The following is a 23207-nucleotide window of genomic DNA, read 5'->3' on the forward strand; positions in this document are numbered from 1 at the left end:
TGGCTGAGTTCCTCCAGTATTTCGGTGAGTTTATTGTTGAGGAGTCTGATGGCGGAGGGGGAGCAGTTGCTCATGAGCCTGGTGGTGCAAGTCTTGTGGCACCTCGATCTCAGTGAGAACTGAGCGTACGCAGGGTGGTGCGGATCCTCGATGATCGCTGCTGTCCTCTGACAGCAGCGTTCCCCATAAATGCTCTCGATGGTGGGGGAGGGTTTTGCCTATGATGTCCATCACCTTTTGCAGGGCTTTATGCTTGGGGGTATTGGTGTCCCCTGTCCCTGACCATGATACAGATGTTGCACCACTCATCTTTAGAAATATTCCAGGGTTTCTGATGTCAACACAAGCCTTTGTGGACTCGAAGCAATATTGAGTTATTTATTTGTCTTTATAAATACTTGTCCTGCAATGTGTATTGTTGGTTTGTAAGTGTATTACGTCCGGTTGTATGTCTGAGTGTTTTGCACCGAGGACCGGGGAACGATGTTTCGCCCAGTGCAATCAGATGACAATTAACTTGTCTTGACAAAAGTGTTCAGATTTGGGATTGCTGGCAGTGACTTTACAATTAGTGACCCCCCCCCCCCCCGACCCCCTGCAGAGAACTAATGGATGCAGCGATTCACTCTGTGCCGATTCATCTCGCCTGCAATCCCCTCGCCCGCCCACACGGCCAAGTTCAGAAGCTCGGCGCTGTACTTTTGATAGGCATACCTTTGGACCAATAGCAATCTCACAACCTTGATTGGCGTTCCCGTTGTCCAGTCACCGACGGGCATTGCGCTCCGTGCTGTTCGCAGTCCCAATTAAGAAGCGAGGACTGGGATAAAGTCGCGACGGCCTCGGCATTGGAGTGACATAAGCAACCTCTCGGCGTGATGCTTCAATTAAGTTTGCCTATACCTTTGTAATAAGAACAATCGCGGCTTAAATCGGATTGACAGCGGATTTAACAAATCGGAAACGAGATCAAGGTGATTGACAGGTATTCTAACCAATGGTATGTTTTCATCGTCAAGCCACACCCCAAACTAATTTCAATGAGGAAAATATTAATTTCATATAATAATAAAAAGTGGAACAGGGTTCAAATTAAAATATACCGTGTAGAATAAAATACAGTTTAAAGGATATAATTTTAATTTTAGGTCGCGCGCTCGTATTGACGTCTTCGTTCAGCGATCGCTCTCTCTCCTCCTGTTTCGCCCCCTTGACGGACGTGTCGATGGACCAATAAGAACAGGGCACGGTTGGACGGACATGGGCCGCAGCCAATCGGCATGGGATACCCCGCCCGAGGTGCCTGGATGAGCCAATCGGGAGGCGACGGGGCGATTTGATCCCGCTGGTTGCTACGGGAGGCGGGGCGGGGGGGGAGGGGACGGTGGGAAGATGGGGGCCGGGAGTCGGTGAGGAGGCCGCGGAGGCAACGAACGACAGCGGCGGAGCGGCCCCCCCTCCCTCCCGGCGGGAGGATGGGCTCGCAGGTGCTGCAGATCCTCCGCCAGGGCGTGTGGGCCTCGCTGACGGGCGGCTGGTACTTCGACCCGCACCAGAGCAAGTTCTCCAACTGCTTCCACCTCTACGTCTGGCTCTTCCTGCTCTGCTTACCTTTCCTGCTGTTCATGGTGAGACCGCCGGCCCCGTGGGGGGGGGGGGGGGGGTTGAGAGGGCCTGGAGAGGGGGGGAGGGGTGTGAGGGTCTGGTGAGGGGGGCAGAGGAGAGGGCCTGGCGGGGCGGGTGAGGGGGGCAGGAGGGTGGGCCTGGTGAGGGGGGGGGGTGTGATGAGGGCAGGAGGGTGGGCCTGGTGAGGGGGGGTGTGATGAGGGCAGGGGAAGGGCCTGGTGGGAGGAATGATGGGGGAGGGCCTGGTGGGGGTGTCAGGGAGACCGTGGGAGGTTGAGGGAGACCGAGGGGGGGGCAGGGTGGTGGACTTGATGGGGAAGTGGGTGGGGCTGGGGATGCAGGGGTGCCTGTGGGGAAGGGTGTGAGGGGGGCAGGGGTGAGGGCCTGTTGGGGAAGTGGGGGGAGGGGTGAGGGAGACGTGAGAGGGGAGGGCCTGGGGGAGGGGGTGAGGGTGGTTGGGGAGGGCCAGGTGAGGAGGGCAGGATGGTGGACCTGGTTGTGGGAGGGGCTGGGGCTGCAGGGGGGCCTGAGTGGGGAAGGGGGTGAGGGGGCAGGGGTAAGAGCCTGGTGGGGGGAGGCCCTGGGGGGGGCAGGGGTGCATGAGTGGGGAAGGGTGGCGGAGGGGTGAGGGCCTGGTGGGGAAGTTGGGGGGGTATGGGAGGTTGGGGTGCCTGTGGGGTAGGGGGTTGGGGGCAGCGGGGAGGGCCTAGTGGGGAAGCGGGGAGGACTTGGGGCGTGGAACGGGCCAGTGGAGAGGGTCTGGGAGGGGTGAAGTGGGGCAGGGGAGGGGGGGAATGGGGCAGAGGGGAAGTGGGGTGGGGAAGAGGGGCCCGAGGGGGAGAAGTGAGGGAGGCCTAGGGGATGGTGGTCTCGTGGGCAAGGGAGGCCTGGATGGGAGGGGGTGGTCTTGGGTCAGGGAAGTTCTGGACAGTGGCGGGGGGGCTTGGGGCAGAGGAGACCTGGGAGCTGTAGGGTGGTCTTGGGGCTAGAGAGGCATGGGGTCTATGCAGAATTCCAGGAGCAGGAGCTTGTGGGGGGGGGGGGGTGTCAAGGCTCGGTGTAAGGAATATGGGGTGCTGAAAACTTGGAGGGGTGTATGGTGACCTCCCTCCCATCAATTTCCCCTTTGGCACCTATCCCTGTGACCTTAGGAGATGTCCACATCTCCACCCTCCTCACCCATCGTCCCCTTGGCACCTATCCTTGTGAAGGCAAGATACCCACACCTCTTGTGTTCTTCACCAATTGCTTCCTTGGCAGCTACCCCTGTGACCACAGGAAATGCCCACATGGCTTCCTTTCCAACCAACCTCCCCCCCGGCACCTTCCCAATGTCTGAAGGAAATGCCTATGCCTCCATTGTTCTCACCAATCAATTATGCCCGTGACTGCAGCAGATGCCCACAACTCCCTCCCCAATTGCCCCCGTGGCACCTTCAAGGTATAAGCAAAAAGCAGACAGGTGTCTGAATTAAAGACTGAGAGGGGTTGGTGTTAATTGGATATGATAAGAGGAAAGGTGAAAATTGAGTTTAGCTCTATGAAAGGAGACAGGGGGATGAAGATTTTTTTTGGGGGGGTGGTTAACGGAAACTGGAGAAGTGTGTTAATGCTATCTGGTTGGAGGGCGCCCAGGTGGAAGATGTTCTTCCAAGTTGCGGGTGGTCTCAGCCTGGCAGTGCATGAGACCATGGACAGATATGTCTGCAAGGGAATGGGATGGGTCGCCTCTTGGAGATCCATGCAATTGCAGTGGACAAAGCCGAGTTGATCGATAAAGCAATCTCCCAGTCTACATCCAGTCTCTCCCACGTAGAGCAACAAAGGGAGGACTGGATGGAATTTTCACTCCACCCTCCAACTGGATGGCATTAACCTTTCAGGTTCCCTTTGAACCCCCCTCCACCTAAATTTGTCCCCCTGTCTCCTTTCCTCTACCTCTCTCTCACAGAGCCAAATCAATCCTCAACTTTTATTGTATCCAATGAATACCCTTTGTCTGTTGGTCTGGACTCCTCCCCTCCCATTCTTCCCCCTTTCTCTCCCCTGTTTTATTCAGGTGCCTGCCTGTTCTCTGCTTCTCTTCGTAGCTCAGACCCGAACGTTGGTAATACATCTTTGCCATCCATGGATGCTGGTTGAGACTTGCTGAGTTCCTCCCGCATTTCTGACTACAACCAAAGCATTTGCAGACTTGTATGTTTGATGGAATTGAATGGTATGATAATCTGGGTTCTCTGGTACATTGAACACTACAGCACAGTACAGGTTCTTGAATGAGGGGTTAATCTCATTGAAACATTTTGAATGTTGAAAGGCATGTGGAGAGTAGATGTAGAAAGGTTGTTCCTCATGGGACAAGAGGATTGAAGGGTGTCTACTTAGAACAGAGATGCAGTGGAACGACTTCTACTAGAGGGTGGTAAATCTGTGGAATTTGTTGCCACAAGTGGTTGTGGAGGCCATTGGGTGTATTTTTAAGGCACAGGTTCTTGATTAACCAGGATATCATAGGTTGCAGGGTGAAGACCGGGGAGCGGGACTGAGTGGGAGGAATGGATCAGCTCATGATTGAATGGTGGGGCAGACTTGATGGGCTGAATACCCTATTTCACTCCCCCCATCCCCCCATGTCTTAAGATAAAGCAACTTGTGCAAACCTACTTGATACTGTAAACCTTACCTATCTCACACCCATAATCTATTTTACTTGAACACATGTGCCTGTCTGAGTTTTTTAAATGTCCCTATTTTACCAGCTTCTACCACTACCCCTAGCAATGCATTCTAGACACTACTCTCTGATTTTAAGAAAAATAACTTGCCCCTGATGTCTCCAATAAGCATTTGTCCCCTCACCTTGTACAGATATCCTCTGGTATTTGCAATTGTCGCTCTGCTGTCCACCCTGCTTATGCCTGCCTAAATTTTGTAGGCCTCCATCAATCATCCTGCTTCGTTCCAAAGAGAAAGGACCCAGCTTTGTTAACCATGCTCATCAAGCAACATCTTCACCCTCTCCACATCTTGCACATCCTTCTTGTCATGAGGAAACCAGAACTCAACAGAATATTCCAAGTGCGGTCTAACCAGAATTTTATAGAGCTGCAACATTACCTCACAGCTCTCAAACTCAATCCCCCGACTAACTAAGGCCAGCGTGGTGTTTTGGAGGTCCAGAGATATCCTGGAACTCCATAATGCTGGTGGAAGAAAGGGAGGTTCTGTCTCCAGTCTGGGATCAAAGTTGGGGCGGGGGGGTGGGGAAGTGTGGCAAGATCCTGGTAACTGGTTTATCTAGGGATAGGATGAAGGACCAATATGATTTGGTATTTGTGATTGTTGCGTGGGAAAGTAAAAGGTCGGTGGGTTCAAAGAGCAACGTCTGGATGCAGGCTGAATACAGGAAGCATCTTGATTAAAACACATGTAAGGATCACAGTTGGGATAACACACTCTAATACTCTCAGTCACTAAATACAGTATCATCAGTCACATCAGATTTAACGCTACTGTACTAACAACTGCTCACAGTCACATTACCGATACTAGCAACTGTGTACAGACAACCAAGGATTACAATATGCTACCTGCCGATCCCTGTGTAGTGCACACCTTACTGATAACTCTCCAGCGTTACCCACAGTTTGCAACCTGGAGTGGATAGGGTTTGTCTCAGGACCAAAGAGGAAAAATTACTGCACGTGGTGGACTTAATAATAGAATAAGATGGAGGGTCTGGCCCAGGCGATTAAAGGGGCTAATGGTGACATGCGAACTTCGGGGTGGGCAGAGACCAAGTTTGAATGGCAGGTCATGCGACTTTCGACCAGATCTCTCGTGGATCCTTGCTGGGGAGTTGAGAGCCGAGGGTCACAGTGCCAAATAAGGGGGTCAACCATGTTGAATAGAGATGAGAAGGGGGAAGATTTTGGCAACCTCTACCCCAAAGGACTATGAGACTTGACAATAGAATTCATTGAAAAGCAAGGTCAGGATAATGAGGGATTTGGTGGGTTGGGGGAGGGTGTTCGTGTCTTCTTTGGCACGATATAACTGCACACTGAGCTTTTTAAAAGCTGTGAGATCGGCTCTAATGGAGGAGGAAGTAGATCAGCTCCTGTGGGTCCCAGAAGTGTCGAGGCCCAGGGCACAGCTCACTGGCAGTTCGACCAAAGTTTCTCCTTGTCGTGCATCTGCATGCAAGCCTCGTGTGCCAGCTGGAGCACCTTGGTTACACAACTTAAGATTTTTTTTCACACACTGGCTACGAAAATTAAAGGGAGCATTGCTCCTCACTTGATCTCTGCTACTTGTCTCCCCATCTCCTCTCACCACCTTGGATTGGTAGATGCTGGATAAGTGAATTTTCTGGTCGTTTGAGGTTGCGTGGATTGGTGAGCCAACAGTGATATGCACCAATGTGGAAAAAAAATATTATTGCGTGGCGCGCCAATTTAAACCTGTATTTTTTTAACCTGTTTATTTCCTTTGCCGGTTGCTTGAGGCTGTTGTTTCTTGAATTCCAGATAACTGGTTTTTGCAGCACCTCCCATCCCCTTTTTAATGCTTGCAGACTCCCCCCCCCCCCCACCAAAAGCGTCCTGACCAAAAATGTTGACTAATCATTTATCTCTATGGATGTTGCCAGACTCATTGAGTCTCTCCAGCCTTTCATTGTTTGTACAAGATTACAGTATCTGGATTTTCGTGTCTCTCAATTTTTGACATTCACCTGGTTTATGGTCTCGGCTAAGAGACCATATCTCTTATTTTAAATTTATTTAAAATAATTTTAAATGTAAACATGTGCATGGTAACAGGCCTTTCTGGCCTGCCAGCCCTGCTGCCCAAATATATAATTTCAGCTACAACCCTTGATGTTTTGAAGGCTGGGAGAAAACCCACTTAGACATGGGGAGAATGTATAACTCCTTACAGACATCGTTAGATTTGAACCCAAGTTTCTGGCGCTGTGACAGGGTTGCTCTAACTCTGCTCCTAATGGACTGACCTGTGTCTTTCTGAGTGCAACAGTCTTTCAACCATGGAGCTCAAGATTCTTTAGTCTTGGTTCTTTACCGGATCAAAGCCTGAGGGGACTGAACCAATTGGTCAGACTGGAATGTTAAATCTGCTGCAGCTTTCAGGGTCGTGCAATGGATCTCTGGGTTCCATCCCGAGCTCAGAAGCTGTCTCTGTGGAGTTTGTACAGTCTCCCCCATGACCCTGTAGGTTCCATTTCCCCCCCCACCCCAAACCTCGGTTCTCCAAGAAATAAGAGCAGGAGTCGGCTATCTGGCCTATTCAATGAGGTCATGGCTGATTGGATGATGGGCTCATCTCCACCTACCTGCCTTTTCCCCATATCCCTTAATTCCCCTACTATGTAAAAACCTATCCAACCTTGTTTACTGAGGTCACCTCCACTGCTTTCATGGGCAACGAATTCTATAGCTTATCCCACCCTCTGGGAAAAGCACTACCTCCTCATCTGCATCCTGAATCTACAACCCTGAATCTTGAGGCAATGCCCCCTAGTTCTAAGTCTCCCCCAGCAATGGAAACTCTATCTTATTTTCGTGTTTCATAATTTTAAATATTTCGATAAGATCCCCTCTCATTCTTTTAAATTCCAGTGAGTGCAATCCCAGATGACTCAATCTCTCCTCATCTCTGGTATCAACCCAGTGAATCTCCTCTGCACCGCCTCCAAAGCCAGTCCGTCCTTTCTTAAGTAAGGAGACCAGAACTGCACGCAGTTCTCCAGACGGGGCCTCACCAGGACCTGCTATGGTTGCAGCAGAATCTCCCTGCTCCTCAATTCATTCCCTCCATCAATGAAGGCCAACATTGCATTTGCCATCTTGATAGCCCGCAGCACCTGCAAACCAACCTTTTGCAGGTTCATGCGCAAGCCCTTCTGCACGACAGCACGCTGAGATTCCTCCCATATCCTAAAGTCATGCAAGTTGGTAGGATAGCCACTGGAAATTTTCATGGGAGGATAGGTGAGTGGTTGAATCTGGTGGGAGTTAATGAGAATGAAAAACGATTCAGTGGGGGATTAGTGTGAAAGGATTGAGAGTATGGATGTGGTGGGCTGAAGGACCTTCGTCTGTGCTGGAGGACCCTGTGGATCGCTCCACCCTGGTCATGTTCTCTTCTCCTTGCTACCTTCAGAAGCCTGAGGTTCAGCTGTCTGGGTTCAAGAATTTTTTTTAACCAACAGCTATTGGATGTTCAGCATTCCTTGAAGGTAGATTCCCATGTAGATAGGGTGGTGAAGAAGGCTTTTGGTATGCTGGCCTTTATAAATCATGGCATAAAATATAGGAGTTGAGACTGTTTAAGGCTTTGGTGAGGCCAAGTTTGGAGTATTGTGTGCAGTTCTGGTCTCCAAATTGTAGGAAGGATATCAATAAGGTAGAGAGGGTGCAGAGAAGGTTTTTTTTAAATTTTTTTTCACACCATAAATCACGTTAGCCATGATATACACTTTTTCTTTTTCACACATATACAGTGACTTTTTCTCCCCCCCCCCCCCCTCCTCCCAAGCCACCCCCCCACCCCCCCCTCTCATCCATTTTAGGTATACAATCTAGGTTGTATTAAGCCAGTCAGACAATGTTGTCATTCAACAAAAATACACCAGAAATTCTACTGAGTCCATTCTTCTCTTCTCCTTCCATCAACTTAGGTAATGTTTGTTCCCGGTAGGTTTTCGCTATTGTATTTAATGTAAGGCTCCCATACTTGTTCGAATATTTCAATATTATTTCTTAAACTATATGTTATTTTTTCTAATGGAATACATTTATTCATTTCTATATACCATTGTTGTATTTTCAAATTATCTTCCAATTTCCAGGTTGACATAATACATTTTTTTGCTACGGCTAGGGCTATCTTAACAAATCTTTTTGTGCATCCTCCAAGTCAATTCCAAATTCTTTATTTTTTATGTTACTTAGGAGAAAGATCTCTGGATTCTTTGGTATATTGTTTTCTGTTATTTTATTTAATATCTGATTGAGATCATCCCAAAATTTTTCTACTCTCTCACATGTCCAGATTGCATGAATTGTTGTTCCCCTTTCTTTTTTACATCGAAAACATCTATCAGATACTGTTGGGTCCCATTTATTTAACTTTTGCGGTGTAATGTATAGTCTGTGTAACCAATTATATTGTATCATACGTAGCCTCGTATTTATTGTATTTCTCATCGTTCCAGAACATAATTTCTCCATGTTTCCTTTTTTATCTTTATATTTAAATCTTGTTCCCATTTTTGTTTAGTTTTACCATTTGTTTCCTTATTCTCCTTTTCTTGCAGTTTAATATACATATTTGTTATAAATCTTTTGATTAACATTGTATCTGTAATCACATATTCAAGGTTACTTCCCTCTGGTAAACTCAAATTGCTTCCTAATTTATCTTTCAAGTAGGATCTCAGTTGGTAATATGCCAGCGCTGTATCTCCAGTTATATTGTACTTATCTCTCATTTGTTCAAAGGATAAGAATCTACTTCCTGAAAAACAATTTTCTATTCTTTTAATCCCTTTTTTTTCCCATTTTCTAAAGGAAAGGTTATCTATTGTAAAAGGGAGTAGCTTATTTTGCGTCAATATTAGTTTTGGTAATTGATAATTTGTTTTATTTCTTTCTACATGAATCTTTTTCCAAATATTGAGGAGATGGTGTAATACTGGAGAAGTTCTATGTTGTACCAATTTTTCGTCCCATTTATATAATATGTGTTCAGGTATCTTTTCCCCTATTTTATCTAATTCTAATCTTGGGGTGCAGAGAAGGTTTATGAAATGTTGCCTGGATTGCAGTATCTTGAATACAGAGAAAGATTGAGTAGACTGGGATTTGATAGAGGTATATAAAATGATGAAGGGAATAGATAACTCTATCTATGTGAATAGGATCTTTCCACTGAGGGTAGGGGAGATTGGTACATTTAAGGGTTAGGGGGCAAAACTTTTGCGAGTAATATAAAAGGAAGCTTCTTCACTCAGAGAGTGGTGGCTGAGTGGAATGATCTACCGGAAGAGGTAGTTGCGGCAGGGTCAATTCTGTCATTTAAGAGAAGGTTGGATGAGTACATGGATGATGGTGGGTTGGAGGGTTATGGGCATAGGAGTGGGTAGGTGGAACTAGTGGAGTTTCATGTAAATTGGTGCGGACTAGAAGGGCCGAGATGGACTATTTCCGTACTGTAATTGTTATATGGTTTAGCCTCATCCTATCCATCCTATTTGTGGGACTACCATAAATATGTTTGAGCTATTGAAATGTCACTTTTTCTTTTGCATGAGGCATGCCCCAAAGATGCGTGCTTAGCCCATTGCTCTACTTGTTATACACCCATGACTGTGTGGCCAGGTATAATTCCAATGCTATCTCCAAGTTTGCCGAATCACAAACGGCAGCGAGGAGGCGTACAGAAGGGGGATAGATCATCTCGTTGAATGGTGTAATGACAACAACCTTGCACTCACTGTCAGCAAAACCAAGGAGATGATTGTGGACTTCAGGAGGAAGTCAGGAACACGACCCAGTCCTCATTGAGGGCTCAGTAGTGAGTGGAGAAGGTCAAGAACTTCAAATTCCTGGGTGTCAACATCTCTGACGATCTGTCCTGGACTCTCCATGCTGATGAAATCATGAAAAGGCTCACCAGCGGCTATACTTTGTGAGAAATCTGAGGAGATTCAGGATGTCACCAAAGACTCTTGTAAACTTCTACAGGTGGTACTGTGGAGAACATTCTGGCTGGTTCCATCACTGTCTGGTATGGAGGTGCCAACTCTCAGGACAAGAATATCACAGGCCTCAGATTTTGCTGCATTGAGGACATTGACATGAGGTGATGTCTTTAAAAAAAAAAAAGCAGCCTCGATCCTTAAAGACCCCCCACCACCCAGGCCATACCCTCTTCACTATGCTACCATCCGGGAAAAGGTCCAGGAGCCTGAAGACAAGCACAAGGACAGCTTCTTCCCCTCCGCCATCATAGTTCTGAATGATCAATGTACCAAAGTCGCTGCCGCACTTTTTGTGCACTAATATTTTATATGGTAATGTTGTTAAATGGTTATAATATGAATGTTGGCCCTGTGATGCTGCCCCAAAACAACGAATTTCAAGACTTGTTCATGACAATAAATCCTGATTCTGATTTCTGAAATGTGAATGTTTGTTTATCCCCTTTTATATTTTATCTGTCCCTCCGCCATCAGGTTTATGAATGAACATTGAATCCCAGACTCTACCTCACTTTTTTCTCTTCTTTTGCGCTAATTATTTTTTTAAGTTGGTGTTTTTACCGAAATGTAATTTTCAGTAATTTTTGCACCTGTAATGCCCATTAGTGCTGCCCTAAAGCAATTAATTTCATAACAATAAATTATATTATTTTCTGTCCTGGGCACACTGCTGTAATTTAATTTCCACAGTAAAATCACCATTATCCGGATTGTGGATGTCAGATATGTGAATTTTTCGGTTGACTGAGGCTCTCTCGCAATGCCTACCACAGACACCTGCATTAAGGATATGCCGTTTAAAAGACAAAAGGCAGCGCAAAATGTAAAGTCATTTGGAAAAAAAAATTAATATAGTAGCCTTAAATTGTGTCAGGTTCACTTTAATCAGTTAAGTCATGCAATTGGTGCTCTAACAACGCGCTGAAAACTTGACTCGCTTCCACCACGAATGTTCCCATCAGGCCCTCGTTTCACTTACTACGCGCTAAAAATCGGACTCACCTCCATGTGAGTGTCCCCATCAGGTCCTCAGCCCATCTTTAAGTTTGAACTCTGTTCACAAGCCCTATGACAGCATTGTGCTAGCTGCTACCCTATTCCATTGTCATAATTAACCCCCCCCTCCCCCAAGTGATAAAGCCTTACTAATATACTTAATACTAACAAATACCCTAACAAGCAGGGATTGGGAGAGTAGCCCCAGCGGTGTCAGCCAGCTCTTCATCCTGGCCAGCCCCATTTTATTCAAACACAACTTTATTTAAACAGCTCCTGCGGGCAGGACATGACCAGGGCGCTCCCTGGATGAATAGGCCCTTTCAGATAGGGCCAAAGTCCAAATATAAAGGCAGAGAATCTCTGCCAAAACACATAACCATATACCTCTCTGAGTGTGTGGAGGCTGTTCTGAGCTGCATAATCCAACCCCAAGTTGGGGTGGAGGTAGTGGGGACCATCGGGGGCGGCCGGTGTGGGATGGGACAGCCGCACTGGGCCGCTTTGGCCTCCAGGACCGTTCTCTGTGGCTCAAAACGCGGCAGTGCAATGGTCTTCTTCCCTCCCCATTAATTCCCCAAACAGCTGGAACTGTTCTGGGAACCACAGAGCGGATCCAACTGCCTGGGGGATTATGGAGAGGGAAGGCAGCCATTGCTCTGCCACCGTTTCTATTTCGGGTGGCGCAACGGCACCAGTCGTTCCACCTCCGTTGGATCTGAAGGGTGCTAAGAGGTGCCTCTGGATATGAATGGGACGCTGGAGCAGCCTTTTAGGGCTGCTGTCTGAAAGGTTTTCCATCAGCTCAAGGCGGAAGCCTGAAATGAAATGCCCTAATGTTTACTCTCAAGGGGTTATGTGTTGCTCCTTTAATTTTACAATTTAAAATTTTTAATTTAATACTTTATTTTAAAAGTGATTTATTATTATTATTTTTTAAATTTGCCTATTGTTTGAGTTTCCGGATAATGGGGATTTTACTTTACTATGATAGTTGATCTATCTGTGTGGATGCAGTTAGAAAAAATTTTGGTGCGTTGAAGGACAATAAAAACATGTATCATCTCACTATTGTATCCAGGTTAGGGTGACCTGGTTGGTATGATTCAGTTCTCGATCACCAGCAATGTAAATGAATTTTAATAATTTTTTTCCTCTTTGGGTCCTGCGTTTTGCAAATCCTGTCAGATTGGAAAATATATTCTCAAGTTCCCATTGAGTCAGGTGTTAATTTCACCCGATGAAGCACGAACGTTTGCAGACGCTGCGATTGTAGTAAAAATCGCGGAAATACTGCATGAACTCGGCAGGTCTTGTGCTGTCCATGGGATGGCACAGGTGCAATGCTGTTACAGCAACAGTGATCGGGACTGGCGATCAAATCCTGCACTGTCTCTGAAGAGTTTGTATGTTCTCCCAGTGTCTGTGTGGGTTTTCCCTGGGGTTTCTCTGGCTTCCTCCCAGCCTTTAAACATCATTGTAGGTCAATTGGGCGGCACGGGCTCGTTGGCCGAAAAGTACGTCTAAACTGAAATGTAAAAAATTAAATTTCCATTGTAAATTTAAATTTAAGAGGTTAAGATGTATAATGTACTGGGTTCGTAGGTTAATTGGGGGTATTTGGGCAGTACTGGCTTATGGGCCAGAGGGCCTGTGACCATGCTGCATGTCTAAATTAAAATAAAATTAAAACTGATATTTTTAGTCTGAGCCAAATGTCACCTTTCCTCTAGCTGTCTCTCCCCTTATCCCCCAGCTCTGTATTCCCAGAGCTACCCGCCACCCCCCCCACCCCTCCATTATCAATTCTCACTTTCTCTCTCTCCTGGCATCCTCTTCATGTCTAATTCATACCTTTTGTCTCCCCTGTCTTTTCTTTTAATTCTGGCGTCTGCCTGCTCTTTCCTCACACCTTGAAGAAGGGCTCAAGCCCATAATGTTGGTTATGTATCTTTATCTCCTATGGACACTGTGGAATTCCCCCAGTATTTCTGTTTTATCCTGGACAGACTTGAATTGGGAGTTGTCTTTGTACCCTGGTACTGGGTGAATGCAGAGCTTTTAAACCAGTGGTGTCCAGGTATGGATGTCAGAAACACACGTTGCTTTGCCGGGAACTCATGCCACCTTGTGTTTCTTTGCACCCCCACCCCCCCTCCACCCCAGGCTTTACCACCCAGCACCTCAATTGCTGGCATCTACTGTGCCGTTGTTGCCGTGTTCTTCACTGTGGTCAAGTCTGTCAACTACCGCCTGCACGCCATGTTTGACGAGGGGGAGATTGTGGAGCAGAGGAATCCGTCGCTGGCTGTGGCTGGAGCCAAGCTTGAAGAGTGCGAGCTGGGGGGCGGCGTTGGCAGCGAGGATAACAGTGGCATCAGGTGAACTTTGGAAAATGAGGAAAGTCACAAAGTTCAGCAAAAAAAAGGAGGCCAAATTTAGAGCATGGTGTACCCCCGCTTTACAGAACTAGAGCGCTCCTATGAAACCTTTAGAAAGCTGAAATGGCATAAAGCGAAGACCCATTCACTACTATCAGAGGCTATTGTTGTAAAAGCAAAAACCCATTCAAATCCTTTCATGAAATCGTAATTGTAAAAGTAAATGATCGTAATTTGAGTATTTGTAAAGTGGGGTATACTGTACCTGTATTGTGTGTAGTTTTTGGTCACCTAACTACAGGAAATCTATAAATAAGATTGAAAGAGGGCAAAGAAGATTTACTAGAATGTTGCCCGGACTCCAGGAACTGAGTTGCAGGGAATGGTTAAGCAGGTTCTTCCCTGCGTAGAAGAATGAGGGGAGATTTCATAGAGGTATTTAAAATTATGAGGGGGAATAACCATATATCAATTTACAGTGTGGAAACAGGCCATCTTGGCCCTTCTAGTCTACACCGATTTAAATGAACTCCACTAGTTCCACCTACTCACTCCCTGTCCATAACCCTCCAACCCCCTCACATCCATGTACTCATCCAACCTCCTCTTAAATGACAGAATTGACCCTGTCACAACTTCCTCTTCCGGAAGGTTATTCCACTCAGCCACCACTCTCTGAATGAAGAAGCACCCTCTTATACTACTCGTAAAGTTTTGCCCCTAACCCTTAACTTATGGCCCCTCGTTCCAATCTCCCCAACCCTTAGAGGAAAGAGCCTATTCACTTCTACTCTATCTATTCCCCTCATATACCTCTATCAAATCCCCCCTCAACCTTCTACGCTCCAACGAATTGAGTCCCAGTCGACTCAATCTTTCTCATTTTACTGAAATCCAGGCAGTATTTTCGTAAACCTTCTCTGTACCCTCTCAGAGTAAATGTAGGTCGGCTTTTACCGCTGAGGGTAAGTGAGATACAAACCAGAGGACGTGGGTTAAGGGTGAAAGGGGAAAAGTTTAGGGGGAGCACCTTCACACAGAGAGTGGTGGGAGTGGTGAATACGGGCTCAATCTTAACATTGAAGAAGAATTTGGACAGATACATGGGAGGGGTAAGGAGGTCTATGGACAGTAGGACTAGGCAGAAAAGTAGTTTGGCACAGACTAGCAGACCCGAAGGGCCTCTTTCTGTGCTGTAACATTCTATGGTTCTAAATCTTAGCCCCTCCCTCCCACACTTCACCTGGAATGCATTGTGTTGTGGGTCACCTTCCCCTTGCTAGGACTGAATGTGGTTCACTGCAGGAGGTATTGTACTTGTCAGCTGAAGTCTTTCCCTGGCAGGCCAGCCTGTCAGTTTTGTGGGAGGGGTGAGAGTCCGATGTGCTTTTGTTGCAAGTAAAAGCACGGTTAGTGCAATGCTGTTACGGTGCCAGCGAAAGGGGTTTGAACCCCGCGCTATCTGTAAGGAGTCTATATGTTCTCCCTGAATCTGTGTGGGTTCCCCCCCTCCCCCCCGAGGACTCCAGTTTCCTCCTACCGTTCATAATGTATGGGGTTGTAGATTAATTGGGTGTAATTGGACGGCACGGGCTTGTGGGCCAGAAGGGCCTGTTACCGTACTGCATGTCTTAAAAAAATTAAAATTAAAACAATGCTGGAGAAACTCAGCTCGTCAAACTGTGTACATTGTATAGCAAAGATTAGTATACATAACCAACATTTCGGGCATGAGCCCTGCATCAAGGTATCAGAGGAAGGCAATGTGGTTGTGGAATCGAGTTCTGATGGGTACATGGTCGTGGCACTTGAGAGCAGCAGGGATTACAGATGGGGAGCAGAGAGAGAGAGAGAGAGAGACTTCCCTTCGGAGAGCAAAGGAGAACTGACTTGATGGCCTCTTAACTTGAAGGGCTCAAGCCTGAAATGTTGGTTATGTATCTTTATCTTTGCTATATAAAGTACACTGTTTGAACTGCTGAGTTTCTATTTTTGCTTGTGTTTTTGCTTCAATAACGGTGTCTGCAAACTTTCGTGTTTTCCTTATGATCATGTCACAGTTGAGGAGTGGGGTTGGGGTTAGAGAAGAAGGAATAAACATTGTTATACTGTCTATGTTGGTGTATAGGATGACTTGTGTACAGGATGACCCTGGAATTCCCACCTGAAGTGTAGATTTTGAGCGATACCCTTTGTATAAGATGACCCCCAAACCCCAAAATTAAAAAAAAAAATCTGGCCCTTACCGCTGACCAGTGGATGCTGTTAAAAGTCCATCACAAAACTTTAGTACCAAATTACTCTGTAAAAGTTTTCATTTTATTGGCATATTTTAAAATAAACCACTGTAACAGGTCACTTAAAGCCTGATGATTTTCCCTCCTATGGTCCAAAGGGGGAAATAAAATTGAGACTATCTAGCCTCGTCTTTATAAACTCAAGCCCTCCAGTCCAAGTAATGTTCTCGTTGAATCTTTTTTGCATCCTCTTCTGTTTAATGACATCCTTCCTATAGCTGGGACACAGTCTGGCCTTGCCAATGCCTCCTGCTGCTGCTGTTCCAGCTCCTGTGCTCACTTGCCCATCTGATGAATGCAAGTGTGCCAAATGCTGCCTTCCATAAGCAGTTTACCTGTGCTGCTGGTTTCAGGGAACTACGTCCTGGACCCCTAGGTATCTATGTGCTACATTTGAGTTATTAAATTGTGGTTCGTCTCTGTTAAATGATTAACCCCTTTTTTAAATAGTCACTGCCAAGTTCTATCTTCTTCAATAAGAGGAAATATTCCTTCACAGGGATGGTTAGGAAGCTCCCCTTGGTCTCTTTTGGGAGCCCTTGACCCTTAAAATGGAAACAGTGGCTTCAGGCTGGCATTGACACCTCCGTACCCACACATGCAGGGTGTACAGAAGCCCATCGTGCTCAGAAAAGCAGCATGACGCTGTTACAGCGCTGGGTGTGGGAGCCAGAATGTACATCTGGTATTGTAAAGGTTAAAACATGTCCTTGGTATCAATGCATGAGGGGCGGGGTTATAGAATTAGTTCTAGTTTAGTTATTGAAGAGGGATGAGTGCCAGTTGCTAATTTTTGTAGACCGTCTTCAATTGTGTATCTACAGAATATTGTTATAGTTTGAAGATTATTTACCAAAGTCTTCAATTGTTAGAAATCTGTGTGTACAAAATAAAGACTTTGGAAAACACAGCAGAATCTTAGCATGGTAGAAACGCGCCACAGACCGGACTTGCAACAGCAAGAAAATAGTCGCTCCAATTTTAAGTCTACAAAAAATTAGCAACTGGCACTCACCTCTCTTCAATGATGAATAACCAAACTAGAACTAATTCTATATCCCCGTCCCTCGCACACATGCACACTGATATCAAGTACAAAGACATATTTTAACCCTGACAATACCAGATGTACCTTCTGGCTCCCATGTCGGGTAGCTGAGTTTGAATCCGGCTCCTGTCCGTCGGGTGTTTGTACGTTCTCCCCAGTCTGCATGGATTTCCTCCGGGTCCTCCAGTTTCCTCCCTCCCTTCAAAAAAATGTACTGGGATTGTTGGTAAATCGGGGTTATTTGGGTGGCATGGGCCTGTTACAGTGGTGGGGGGGTGGGGGGGGGGAGAGAAACATGCACCAGCTGTCAAACTATCCACTGGCCTGTCATGTAACACACCACCTCGTCGCTTGTGGCAAGTCATCCTTGACCTCTGAGGAACTGCTGAAAATAGAACAGATTTTTAAATAGATTCTGCATACTATAGTAATTTAAGGTTCCTTTTATTATCAGGTAATAATGCATTAAAAAAATAACATGCAATATATATGCTCTGCCTGCAAAGAGTCACAATTAGTATTGCCCGGCACTCCTTACAGTACGAGGGAAACAGGAGCAGGATCTGGCCTGTCAAGCCTACTCTGCCATTCAATGATCTGATGATCGGCTCATCTCCACCTTTTCCCCATTTCCCTAATTCCACTAGTGAGTAAAAGAAGCAAAAGAGAGTCCCTTCAGAGCTACTGAGTGTCCATGGATTTGCCTCCAGCAGACTCTGCAGCCGCAAACCATCAGCAACCTGAGCTCCATATCTGAACCTCTGATACGATCAGGAGGTCTTCTTTCCCTCCACGCCCTCTTGAATCCCGGCTTCGATACCTGGGATCCCATGAGCCAGTACCCGGCAGTCTGCGGCCCGTGTGGGTTCCCCGACCCTAAGTTGCCTGCAGCCTGTGTGGGTCCCTCAACTGCTGAGCACCTCGCTGGTCCACTGCTGTGGACACAGTTTCATACTGTGCCCTCTTTACTCTGTAGACTGCTGCTTGTGTAGTTTAGAAGGACGGTAATCTGTTGTAGTATGGTGTATTTCTATCGAGCCTGTGTTTGGCGTGGTGTACGCCTTATTTACTCAGCGCAACCCAACCCACTTTAAGTCAGGTCCATCCTCCAAGTTGAGGGCTGATGCAGTTATATTAATACACATTCCACCCTTAGAATCTATTTTTGGAGGCTGGTGTCATTAGGTTGAACTTGCCAGCAGTCTTTACTATTCTGTGGTTCTTGCCCTTATTTCATCTGCACTGAGCTGATGGGATTTTATAGATGGTTTTGATAAGCACTTCTGATATTTGAATTTAGCACCTTATCATAGCTATTCTGGAAGCTATGGAGAGGGGACAGAGGAGATGCACCAGTATGTTGTTGGGATTGGCAAATAAGTCTCATGAGGCAAGGTTGGCAGAACTGGGACTTTTTTGAGCGAACAATGATGAGAGGAGACTTAATAGAGGTCTACAGAATTCTGAGGAGCATTGATAGGGTGGACGGCCAGCACCTTTTTCCCAGGGCAGGAATAGCAAACAGCAGAGGATGTCTGTACAAAAGTGAAGGGAGGGAGATATCAGGGGTGACTTTTTTTTTCCACAGAGAGTTGTGGGTGCCTGAAATGCTTTGCCAGGGATGGTGGTGGAAGGTGGAAACATTATGGGGATTTATGAGACTCTTAGACAGGCACATGGATGGAAGAAAAATCGAAGGTTATGAGATAAGGAGGGTTTAGTACTTTTTTAAAAAGAATATATAGGTTGGTACAACATTGAGGGCTGAAGGGCCTGTACTATAGTGTTCTATGTTCTATTCAATGATACATCTGGGTCATCAGTGTGTGGAACGATGGTTTAAATCAGCCATTCTCAACCTTTTTGGTTATGCCCAACCCCCCACCGAATTCTGCTCAATGTTTATGGGCCACCTTCTCTGTGAAGCAGTCAAGCTTTGGTTTCTCACTCCTCTCCTACCGACTACGTTAAAAATAAACAATCAAGTTCCGTGAGGTGAAAGAAGGTGAGGCGTTTACTTAAATGTGCAGTGGCACCTCGCCAGGAGCAACCCACCTCTTGTCCTGTCTGTGCCCTCCCCAACACGGCCGCAGTAGCCACCACTGAGATCGCAACCATATGGGGTAATTGGCCACTGCTCATGTTTGGGAGTGCATGGAAGAAATTTCAGGCAGGGATGTTGACACAAACATCGTTGGCAAATATTGTTGGCCTGGATCTTGCTGGTTGTTCTCAACGAGACGTATTGTTTGGAAGCTCAGATGTAGCCGTAACTGTAGTCAAGGATGCTGTCGGTTAATGATAAGCTTTTCTTGCAATTAGACAAAACTAAGGTTTTAATAAAAACCTAGTCAAGGTCTATACATTGGAAAGTTTTTGATTAAATAATGAATAGTGCTTGTTAGGGCTTCCCTAACTTTTAGCTCACTGAACCCTTTTGGGGGGCACTTGGAAATCGCGGAACCCCAATCGTTAATTACAGTTTAAAAGACCTCATAAGCATAATAATAAAGTAAATAAACTCACCATTCCCCACCTTTAAATCATTTGTTGCCTCTAATTTACATTTAATGGGATGAATGAAATTGTTTCTGGTCCTCCCAGATCTTGATGTTTGTGCATCTGGTACCTCTCTAATCCCGGCTGACTGTGAATCCAAGTGACGAATAATTTTCCTCATACCTTCGTTTCCTTATAGCATTTGATTTTTCAGGAGAAATGGTGGCACCTCAGTACTTTCTTCAGATGACTTATCCTGTCTCCTAAATTTCTTTATTAGTCCACCGATCCATGGTTCTTGATATTGCACAAGTGGAATACCTTTAAAATATGGCCAGCTTTGCGCCAATAGAAATTGGGTTCTCATTGGTTGAAAATGTTGCGCAGGCCTGACATCCGCACTGCTGATGTCAGGCCTCATGATGCCATTTTGTTTTCTTAGGGTGGAGTGCACTGTTTGCTGCCGTCCCAGAGAGAATTGAATTAGAGCGATAATAAGTGATTTAAAGAAAAACCGGTTATTTACTCCCGGCCATTTCTTCTGCGGAACCCAGTTTGGGAAACCCTGCTGTAGAGGTGGATTTTAGAGTTCAGGCAGCAGTGAAGGATGCTGCAGAACAAGCCTGGGAGCGTATCTCAAAGTCTCCGTCTTTGAGTTAATTTTCATGACTGGGGGGTGGGCAGATGGTGACAGAGTTACCAAGCATTTGAGAGTAAATGATCAGGGTAATAGGACTGAGAGGGCTGGAATAGTCGTCAAGAGTCACAGGATTGAAACGGGACTGTTGGCAAATTGAATCTATGCTGTCTGTCGATGCCAATTCTATTGCTTTTATGGCGACTCGGTTAGCGAAGCAGTCAGTGTGATGCTATTTACTGTGCTAGTGACCCGGGTTCGAATCCAGAGCTGTTTGTAAAGAGTTTATATTCTCCCCGTGTCTCCAAAACATATGGCGTTGTAGGTTAATTTTGGTATAATTGAGAGGCATGGGTTAAAATGGCTGGAATCAGTTGTAAATGATGTCAATAAAATTTTTAAATGTAAAAATTAGAATAAAAAAAATATTTTCCTCATTTCCCATCAACTACCCCTGGATTCTGCTGCTCAATTGCACACTGGCAGGCAATTAAAAAATTCAAAGGTTTCCTTATTTGTTACATAATAACACATTAAAAATGTGATACACATGATCTATTTCAGGGTGTCAAGGGTTATGGGGAGTGGGAGGATGGATCAGATCATGATTAGAATGGTGGAGCAGACTCAATGGGCTGGTTTCTGCTCCGATATCTTGTGATTTTTGACTGCCTTAGGGCAAAAAAAAGTCACCGTGAGCATTGCCCCAGCGCACCTAACAATAGGAGGAAGAGAAGCAAAGCACTCAGACGCTGAGCGTCATTGGATTCGCGCCCAGCGCCCTTTGCAGCCGCATAGACTCCAGTTCCAACTATTGGCTGCCCAAGCGCCAGTCCCGAATCTCCAACCTGATCAGGAAGCCTTTGGTGCCAGAGGCCCTTTGGGAGCCCTTCTTGCCCTCAGTGCCCATGCATTTTCCTCGGGGGTTCGGGTTTCTCCCATCATTTGAAATGTACATGGGGTTGTAGGTCAATTGGGTGGCACGGGCTCATGGGCCAAAATGGCCTGTTACCGTGCTGTATGTCTAAAATTAAAACAAGTACAAGAAAAAGTCAAAGTATGAGAGTGTCTTTGGTTCATTATTCACATGGGAATCTGATGGCAGAAGGGAAGAAACTGTCCTTGTGTTGCTGAGTGGCCTGGTTGGGGGGGTGGGGGGATCCTTCAGGATAGAGGCTGCTATCTTAAGACATTGCCTCTTGTAGATGTCCTTGATGGAGTGAAGTCTGGTGCCCATGATGTCGTAGGCCGAGTTAACAACCCTCTGGAGTTTTTTCTTGTCCCGAGTGTTGGCACCTCCATACCAGACAGTGATGCAGCAGCCAGAATGCTCTCCATGTTACAGAAGTTTTTGAGTCTTCAGTGACGTACCCAATCTCCTCACAAAGTCTAACCGCTGGCGAGCCTTCTTCATGATTGCATTGACGTGGAGGCTGCAGGACAGATCCACAGAGATGTTGACACGCAGGAATTTGAAGTTCTTGACCCTCTCCACTGCTGAGCCATCAATGAGGACTGGCTCGCATTCTCCTGAAGTTCACAATCATCTCCTTGGCTTTGTGAATGTCGAGTGTCAGTGTGACACCACTCAACCAGCTGATCTATCTCTTTCCTATACACTTCCTCACCCTTTTCCACTGGCATCCCAGTTAATTGGCTGTGCAGTGTTCTGGGATAGGAAGCACTTTGTGCTGGGCCACCCTTAACAGGAAGACTAATTGCTTTTCCACTGAACACAACTCATCCTCGGGGATCGGCGTGACTTGAAAACGGGTGACTTTCTGCTATCCCTTCACGCCGGTGTCAGCAAACACAGGATATGAGTGGGGTAGAAGCGGTTAATCCCCGGCGTCTATTAACGTCATTTGACTTCGGCGTTTGGACAGTGTTCCTTTACCACTGGACCCTGTCCCAGTGGAAAAGGGACTTTTTATTCTGCCGATAACTGCGGTGCAATCGGTAAAAGCAGCGACTGATTTACTCCTTGCCTATTTTTGTACCTCACAGGGACCCAGGAGGAGGAGTGGAGATGACGGTTTTCCGAAAGGCTAACACCACTCCTCCTGTGCGGTGTAGCTCCCAGCATTCTGTCTTTGGATTCAACCAAGTCTCGGTGAGTACTTTGTCCACTGCTGCAGGGGAAGAGGGGAACCTTGAGGTGGCACAGTAAATGGAGACTGCATTTGCGAGAAAAAGCTATGATCACGATAGGGTCTGGGGCATAACGGTGCAGGACAGAGTTACACAGTTTGCAGATTGCATCAAAGGTGTGAGAAAGCGAATTGTAGAAGGTTAGAAGGTGATGGACAGAATATTATAGAGAGGTGTGAAGTGCTTTGTTCTGGCACCAGTAACAAGGTGATACACTGTGGCTGAAGGCCACAATTCTAAAGGGTAGTCGGAAAACAGGCCCTTGGAGTATGTATCAGAATCAGTACAGGTGCACAATCCTTTATCCAGACATCTAAAATCCAGATAACTCCAAAAACCGTCATTTTTTTTTTCCTGGTGCTGGTACAGCGGAGGGAGGGAGGGAGGGAGGGAGGGAGGGAGGGAGAGAGAGACAGCAGCGTGACTAGGTTGGGCAGGGAGAGACGGCAGCGCGACTAGGTTAGGCGGGGGGGGGGGAGAGAGACGGCAGTGCAACTGGAAGGGGGTGGATACAGCAGCAAAATTCAGATGGGCTTTTGTTCTGAAATTCGGAAACCAAGGGTTTCAGATAAAGGATTGTGTATCTGTATTTATGTCACAAACATGCCAGGAAATTCATTGTTTTGCAGCAGCATTTTACAGGTGTAAAGATTGCTATATTACATTTAAAAAAAGTAAATTCTTGAAAGAGAAAGTGAGGTCATTGTCCATTTAGAAATCTGACAGGGAAGGAACTGTTTTAGTTCCGTGGGTGTTCATCTTCAGGCTCGTGTAACTCCTTCTTGAT

General features: G+C 46.3%; 1 protein-coding gene across 1 annotated transcript in view; it reads left to right on the top strand.

The window, feature by feature from the left end:
• The first annotated feature begins 1388 nt into the window (after positions 1 to 1388).
• The window catches only part of LOC138740824 (pecanex-like protein 3), a 110732-nt gene continuing 88913 nt past the window's right edge, over positions 1389 to 23207 (top strand). Inside the window, 3 exon segments of the mRNA XM_069893982.1 lie at positions 1389 to 1628; positions 13574 to 13788; positions 22277 to 22382. Coding sequence (XP_069750083.1) covers positions 1476 to 1628; positions 13574 to 13788; positions 22277 to 22382 — 474 coding nt within the window. The 5' untranslated portion in view covers positions 1389 to 1475.

Source organism: Narcine bancroftii, chromosome 8, assembly GCF_036971445.1.
Source record: "Narcine bancroftii isolate sNarBan1 chromosome 8, sNarBan1.hap1, whole genome shotgun sequence".
Lineage (NCBI taxonomy): Eukaryota > Metazoa > Chordata > Chondrichthyes > Torpediniformes > Narcinidae > Narcine > Narcine bancroftii.